Genomic DNA, 8,693 nt, shown 5'->3' with positions numbered 1-8,693 from the left:
GGGGGGGGGGGATCCATTAAGGTATAAAAAGTTTTTAAAAAGTAAATAAAAAATGTTCACAAATTGTGTACTTAGTAGCTGAAACCTAAAATCTCCCATTGCCTTCCCTCTCTTAAATCTAACTTCCCTCTCATTGGATTCCTTCCACTCAGCATGTAGAGTTTTAAAGGCTGCCATCTGAAAACACAACCACCCAAGACTTTCCACTCCTGCTCAGTTCCTCTGCATAGAAGGCATGTGGTTTTGCTACAACAGCAGCCTGCCTCCACCCAGCATCCCCTTAGCAGGCAGCTTCTTGTCCTCTGTGGCCTCTGGTAATTCTCTCCATCTGACTCCTGCAACCTGTTCTCTCCTCTGAGCTTACTGGATCGTTCTTTCTGTAGGCTCTTTTCTTCCACAAGCCCCTTCCTGAAGTACCACACTTTGCTCCTCACTATCAGCCTGACCCAGAGATGAATGTCCAGGTCTTCTAGTCAGGGTCAGCCAAGTTACAACCCTCCAGCAGCAGGCTCTCAGACTACGGTGGACGCAGGTCTTGTACTCAAACATATCCATTCCAAGCTCGTCTTCCCAAACCCTGCTCCCTCTCCAAGCTCTCATGTCAGTGATACACCAGCTGGCTTTCAAGTCTTCCAAATTCCATCCTCTGTCCACAGGGCTACCCTGATCTGTCCCAGGCCCTCAGTGCTTCTCTTCTGGCTGTTGCACCGTCAGCAGGCTGTGCAGGCAGCCTCTCCAGTCACAGTGTCCTGTTCACTGGTAGGGGATGATCCTCTCAGGCACAACTAGAGTGATGCAAGAGCCCTGCTCCAACCTCCAGGGACTTCCCGGAATTGCCATGCTCGATTCAGCCTTCTGCACACTTCCGCAGAACCCCATCCCTTCCCCAGTGGGCCTCCCACACACAGTTTAAGCACCAGTCCTCATGAGCTCCAGGTGGTGTCTCATCTCTGCCCCAATGCCGTTTCGCCTTCCTGCACTTTGTGAACCCAAATGTTCTTCCAGACTGCTCCAGACGTTCCCTGAAGGGATGAATGAGACCCTGCTGAACTTCTAGGTCCCCCACTCCAAACATATTTTAATCTCAGGACTTCTCCCACTGACCTGACTCACTGGCTGAGTTGAAAATTCCCTTTAGTTGTAGGGGTTTTAATACTGAAATAACATTGAATATTACCTTCCCAAGACCTAGGGCTCTCATAAATGTGTGCTCAAAGTGTAAAATACTCTACCCAAGTTAGAGGATAGCTCATTGTGGTCAATATGATGTCCAACACTGGATAGTTTGTAACATTTGTAATTATGAAAAATATGTTCGTACTTGAGAAAGTGTTACCATATGAAAAAGCAGGAAATGAAGCAGGATATGTAAATTCCTGGCAAAGTAAAGTCACACTGTTCAGAGACAGAAGAGGGAACCTGAGTTGTCTGCAAACTGTATTTTTCTTTTACTGTTCCCCTCCCCTATGAGGTATGAACAGCTGACAACAAAGACCAGGTGTGCTGGTCAGGTCACATACCTGCCAGCATGCTCACCACCGACAGCAGGATCTTCTCCACACTTTGCACGGGACTCCACCTCTCAGCGCTGCTCTCATAGCCCATGGGGTCATCTCCAGGGGCATGAAGGATAGAGATGCAGACCCTCCCATCAGGATAGACTGAAGGGTGAGAAAAAGGCAGGTGAGCTGAGGTACACTATAGTGAAGACAGTACAGAGCAGCTTGTCACACAGACTCTAGGCTGTTTGCACAGCTAGGGGCCCATCCAGGCCTCTCTGACATTGCCCGTGTTCAAAGCCTGCCCACTTCTAATCAGCTACACTGCAAGGCGATCCTCATGTCAATTTTTTAAAACACCTATAAATGAAAGGCAGATATTGCATAAAAAGAGCTAACGTAATTTGGATTATTTGCAACTTTCCGAGCCAGTTTCTTACATGTTTATAAATCTACCGTGTTGATGTGCATAGTTGAGTGGGAACCGATCCATAGCTGGCCCTCCAGTGCACTTTCAGAGGTATTAAATCACATGAGAGGAACTGGCCCACCTTTTTCTCATGGAGCAGCTGGTGTATTCAAACAGTGAACCTCCGAGATTGAAGTACAGCTTCTTACCACAAGATCACTGAATACCCCTATGATATACGTAATTAGACTGCTTTTAACGATAGGAGGAAAGGAGCTGGAATTATGTAATAACTATCCAGGAAAAAAAAAGGTCTAAGATTTCCTTTGGTACAACCTCTCTAGCAGGAAAATTATCTTCACATTTTCTGCAGATAAATTGTACCTGTATATAACCTCTCTCATTGGATAACATGATTAACAAGGCATCTTGCTGATTAAGGATATATTTAAATATCCAGAGACATCCACTTAAATACATTAAACTGTAAAATTACATGGTCATTAATATTATAATAATAGAAATTACATGATGTAAAATCTAATTCACCTTCATTTATAAGACCAAGATTTCATAACAATTTAAAAATATTAATCAATGTCCTTTACCTCCTCATAGCTCTTCCTTTCATACCCAGTCCCTCATTCCCTGGTCATCCTCTGTCCCCAAGGTGGTGGCTCTCCGGATAAGCCAGGAGCTGTCCATAAAATATCAGAGTGTTGGTCTCAGATCCATGTATGTGGCATTTGTGTTGCCTAGAGCATCTGATCCACCCTCTCATGGAGAAAGGGGAACAGCATCAACAAATTGCATACGCAGACCTACTCACTTCCATATCTCTATCCCTACAGTTCCTTTCAGCTGGAAAGCCTGGGACCCTTTGTCTGTGCCACTGGTTAGCTGAGTCCCTCAACTATCTAAGGGTTGGGAGACAATTACAAGGCTACATCAGTCCTGCCTACATCAGTTTTGCTTCTAAAAGGCACCCTGACCTCTCCTCTCTCTCCCACCACACATCCCTCTCATCAGTCAGATGCATTAATCCCAACACCGACCCGGTTCAGGATCCCAGCATTTCCGGCCTTCTCCAATCTGCTCTCTACAACCAGTTAAGCCTGGCAGAGACCACTCAGATCATTCACTTGATATCCTTCAATGCCTTCCCACTGCTCCTGGGATTAAGATCAATTTCTAAATATTGCTCAAAGTATCCTAACTGGTCTGATCCCCATCCCTTATACAGTACCTTTGCATATGCTAGATCTGTCTACCCAACCACACAGAGGTCACTCAGAGCTCCTATTGCTCCTCCAGAAGTATACTAGCTCGGATTCGACTGTACAGTGCCACCTGACTTCTCCTTGCTCCTTCTTAATTGCCAAAAGCTGTGATTTATACCCATCTGCAAATGTTTTACTATTATAAACAGTACAGACTGTTTTTCTTCTCTACAGCTTTTAAGATTATTATCATTATTACTGGCAAAACTAATCATTTATAAGAAAGAACATATTTTAAATATAACCATTGAAAACAAAACACATTTCCTTATTTATCATCCGATCTATAACCTCAATTTATAAAAGAAAAAAAAAATGGCAATAGTTCAGAAATTCCATTCCCTGCTACTCCAGTTTTCAACAAAAACAAGTACAAGTTATTTATATTATGTATTTTTTTCTTTTTAAAAAGAATGCATTTTAGGAAATGTACAAAAGGGGGAGGGGGAAGGAACATTTTTAGCATTTGTGTTTGTATATTCCTAGGTATAACTGCATTTATGTGCCAAAGTTCTTTTAAAAAAATGAGATGAATGGCAAGACGCTGCACTGCAATCCCAGAGGTACGTGGTTCAAATCCACCAGATGCTCTGCTGGAGAAGGAGGGGGCAATCTCCTCCTGTACCAGTCAGACCTGATTTGACGGTACACGTAAAATAATACAATAAAAATTTTTAAAAAAATGAGATGATAACAAATCTACTACCACTTTTTTTTTAATTGGGAAAAACATATTGGGGGTACAAGGAGGTGAGGGTTGGGGGCAGAAGGGTGAGGATGTGCCAGGATGCAGCTGCAGAGCTGCACAGTTTGGTCGGTGGGGGGAGCAGGTGAAGGAAATGATGAGAGTCCAGTGGGGACCAGATGCTACAGAGGAATGACAAGCATTTTCCAATGGTAATTAAACCAACTGTCTTATTGATTTGGGAATTGAATGCCGACTCTCCAGCTTCTTCATGCTGAACAGGGGTGTAGATGTAAAGGGGGGAAGGGAGGACGCTTTATCACTTTACTGGTGGTCTTGGGTTAAAGCTGCTTGCCTTCTTACTCTGTTAGAAGATATTGTCCTGTCATTTGCTCCCCTCTGGACTGCAAAGTGTTTTCCCAGGTGGGTCCAGTGGGGATGGCTGGTTGAACCCAGAGGCTCCATCCTCCTTTGCTTCCTTAGCTGTCAGTTGTATTTCCTTTTTGTCACTGGCTCTACTATCACTTTCTAATTCAACATATTATATAAATATCAGTCTGTATAATTTAACATGCCCATATAGCATCCTATCTCATGGACTACACTATTTATTTAAAAATCTGCTCTACTGCTGTCCTGTTGGAAACACAAGCTGTCCCTGACTGTTGCAGTAGTCTCTGTGACAATGGTGAAGTACTGTGTCAGGCACCAGATGCGCACACCTTCATGCACAGCCTCAACAACAAATTTACCAACAGTACAAAGCCTGAGACCAAAGCAAAACCATATTTAGGTTTTCTGAGTTTACTGAATCTATATTAAATTTTCAAAATTGAAATTGAAGTGGTATAATCTGTCAAAGTTCAGGACATAATATGTTTTTAAAGTACAAGTCACTGGTATGCTGTATTTCACATGATTATATAACCTTTATGCCACTCCTGAGAGTACAAAAACTATTTCAAAAAACACTTACTGTTGGGATGAAACATCTCACAAGTAAATCTCATCTTTGGGGGACTTAAGGGGTAATCGAGTGGAAAACTCAGGATAGCTGGAAAAACACCAAACTCAAAACAGGTATCCTCTGGGCCCCTAGAAAATAAAAAATATGCATACAGAACACCAAAGCATATCTTTAATTCCTACCACAATTCAGAAATGAGTTAGGACTATTTTACTGCTTCAGAATCTCATATGAAACAGTTATGAATAATGATGAGCTGGTATTTTTTTCCAGTATGATTTAAATCTTAAGTGCAAGCACAAAGATGGAATTACAGTATAGTTCTTCTATTAACAAAGGTAAGAATTGGGGTAGCTGAACCTTTTTATGGTAACAGAATAGAAGAAAGAATAAATTTCAGTGTTGCAAATTTCTAGGCTTTTCTCCCACTGTATATGGGTACAATTACCTCTGAATTGTGGCACATGTTACAGCAAGATTCTATTGTACTTAGATAAATGAGGGGTTAAGTGCTACTGCAAAGGCTATTTTTATTTAAACGTACCTAAGAAACCATTTTCGTAACCTTCTAAAAGCAGATTAAAAATACACACATACTCGTGGATAGAGGCATGTGCACAGATGCAGTCATGCACGTCTGAGCCCGCACACACGTTACCATGCCATACCCTGCCTGCACCAACACAAAAACCTGGGCACCTCATCCATAATCACTGTGCGCATACAGGACCAGTTCCCAGATCTGCTTTTCTTTCCACAGGTAAGTGGGAAGAATGGTTTAAACTATCCAAGGTCTTTTTCAAATACAAACCTTTGCATTTAAACAGGCCCTGTACTAACCAGCAAAAACACAACAGGGCAGTGGCAGCAGAGCGTGGTGACCACCAGTTTGTATTTTGGCATGAGAGGAGCTCTTCCCTGCCTAATGAATTTCATTAATACAGTATACATTAGTTTTTAATATTTCACATAAACTTTACAATATGAATGCCTTTTAAGGAAAAAGAAGTGCTGAGTAAGAAACCATAGACATTAAAACAGCAACAACTGCTTTGAGTATGAACTCACCAATTCAATAAATGGGAAAGTAAATTCCACTTATGAACACAAAGGGAGAAACAAGTCTTTTTAAAATATCTCTTTCTAAAAACTGGCCTTATAACATATTAATGCCTACAATATGACAAGTCATCACAGGTTAGTTCAATAACACAGACATGCAGCTAAGTTTTAAATGCTTAAAATATATTTATTCTAAAGCAGTCATTTTTTAAAAAATTGAGGGGTCTTAGAAGTTCAAATATGATTCAATATCCTAAGAATGAAATTCTGAGTCAAGGATATAAAAATACAGATTTGCAAATATTGTTATGTCAAATTGGAACCAACTCATAGCTAATCCTCCAGTAGGTTCTCAGAGGCAGTAAATCACATGGGAGATGTGCCCATCTTTTTCCCACAGGGCAGCTAGTGAATTCCAACCCAAAGGCCTTTGAATTGATAGAACAATTCCTTACTGCTAAGCCATCAGAGCTTCCTTTGCAAATAAAGGAACAATATTTATCTCCTCAGTTAAGGGAGAAAAAAGACAAAAACTCAAAATGCTGAATAAACACAAACTTTAATTTCCATTTAGCGATTGACCCTCCCCGCTTTCAATGGTGCTGCAGCAACAGGCACCACATGGCTTCCAAACCTGGAGGCAGGTGTGTGGCAAAATGGTCACAAATAAGAACAAGGTCATGAGTGCTTCACAGAACCATGCTTTGTTTTTTCCAACTTTTCACTTTTGAGTCTAAAAACATTTGATCTTGCCACCTTTTGGGAGACTAAGAATAAATTGCTCCTGAGAGAAGTTTGCTAAATTCACACTGGCCAACACTCACTGCTAGCCTGAATGCAACAAAGCCTTGGCACGGACCAGGACAGAAAGCAGTGCATGGAGATGAGGCACGTGTACTGTGGATGGAGTCAGAACCTCAAACACAAACCAAGAACAATAGAAGACTGGGATTGCCCTGCATGGTCTGTCCTGGAGGGAAGCTGCAGGTGGCGTGAACCCAGTTCTTTTGGATACTGTAGAATGTGCCTGTTGGGACAGAGGACTCTCTAAACCCTCCTTAACCCAGGCCGCCCAGACGGTGGATAAGAGCACTCAAAACATATCCTCTTCAGCCCAATTTCTTGTAGAAAAGTTCAAAGTAAAGCATAAATGTCCCTCCATTAGCAGCTTGCATATCCTTCTGATGAAAGAGTGCTGAGAATTACTGTTTTCATCTCACTGTTAAGCAAAGCTGGGAAATCCAAGGATTAAATGACTTAGTCAAGGTCCTAAATCAATTCAGTAACAGTGTTAAGAAAAGAATACAGTTTAAACTGCTAAATCACAAGGCTGGCCAAGTAGAGATACTATCTTTAAAGGTAACATTGTTCCTGTGTCAGGAATGCTTGCCAGTGCCTGGGCATTTCTAGCACCTCTATGCCTCAGTAAGAATAAAAGAAAAAATAAAAGCTGGGTTGTTTTCAGAATGAGCCAAATGGTATTTGCTCAACACTCTGATAACAGTTCTTTGTTTCTCATAACAGGACTTTTTCTTTTTTTTTACTTTCTTTAAAACGATCAAACAAACATTTGCCTGGGTTGTTGGTGTCTCAGATGCATGGTCACATATTTCCTCAAATATATCCACATCTTAGATTTCAGAACTCTCTTTCCTCTAGTTTGAAGTTTTGAGTTTCTGCCATCTGCCAAAAGTCTGTGGAACACAGGGGAAACTTGTTCACTGACTTTTAAGCAGTGCACTATGTCTTCTGATCTCCTTACTGCTGGTACAAAGGGAGTTAATTGTTTCAAGTAAGATGAAATCATTGACAATTTTAATCTTTCTCCATCTATCATGATGCTGTTTATCAATCTAGTAGAGAGGATTTTGTCTTCTTGATGCTGAGATTCAATTCATATTGAAGCTGTAGTCTTTGATGTTCTGCAGCAAGCATTTCAAGTCCTCTTCACTTAAAGCAAGACTGTTATCTACATAAAACAGGTTGTTGATGATTTTTCCTCCAATCCTAACACCACATTCTTCACAAAGCCCAGCTTCTTGAATGATTTTCTCAGTGTATGGACTGAATAGGTATGGAGAAAGGATACAACCCTGACACCTAGCCTTCTGATTTTAAACTATGCAGTATTCTTTTGCTCTGCTTACACAACAGCTTCTTTATCTAGGTACAGGTTTTATAATTAAATGTTCTAGGATTCCCACTCAATGTTAGTCATTATGATCCACATATTCAAATACATCCACATTTGATATGCATTTGCATAGTCAATAAAATACAAATACACATTTTTCTGGTATCCTGTTTTTAGCAAGGATCTGTGATCAGTGGTATCTCTGGTGCCACAGCCTCTTCTAAATCCAGCTTGAACTTCTGGCAATACATTTGTCAATGTACTGTTCCAGTCATTTTTTGTTTGCATGTGATATTAGTTATATTTTTCAATAATTTTCATATGCTATTGAATTAACTTGTTTAGAGAATGGGAACAGGTATGAATTTCTTCCAGTCAGTAGGTATGGCAAGGCACTAGCTTGAAGGAGAGGCCTTCACTCTCTAGGAAAAGTATCTAAGAATCGGCTCTAGGAAAGTATCATGTCTCTCTAGTTTTGTTCCTTGGTGATCTTCATGGAGCCTACGCATCTACCTCCGGTGTGCTTTAGTGTTTACGTCCTAATGTGTTTTTTTTTTTATTTTATTAAATTTTATTAGTTTTAATGAACATTTACAGGGATTTTGGGTTTTCATTCCTTCATTACTGCACCATTCTCTCTACCCTCCTCCCCAGTTC

General features: G+C 40.8%; 1 protein-coding gene across 1 annotated transcript in view; it reads right to left on the bottom strand.

Moving 5' to 3' along the window:
• Positions 1 to 8,693, bottom strand: part of UBE2G2 (ubiquitin-conjugating enzyme E2G 2) — a 57,685-nt gene that overhangs the window by 1,665 nt on the left and 47,327 nt on the right. Inside the window, exons 4-5 of the mRNA XM_006898415.1 lie at positions 4,850 to 4,968; positions 1,521 to 1,661 (exon numbers count right to left, since the gene is read on the bottom strand). Coding sequence (XP_006898477.1) covers positions 1,521 to 1,661; positions 4,850 to 4,968 — 260 coding nt within the window. The remainder of the gene's footprint in view (positions 1 to 1,520; positions 1,662 to 4,849; positions 4,969 to 8,693) is intronic.

This window comes from Elephantulus edwardii, unplaced genomic scaffold (genome assembly GCF_000299155.1).
Source record: "Elephantulus edwardii isolate Elephantulus edwardi_28Jun2011 unplaced genomic scaffold, EleEdw1.0 scaffold00228, whole genome shotgun sequence".
NCBI lineage: Eukaryota > Metazoa > Chordata > Mammalia > Macroscelidea > Macroscelididae > Elephantulus > Elephantulus edwardii.
Note: the sequence above shows the minus strand (reverse complement) of the source record. Positions and strands in the feature narration are given on the sequence as shown.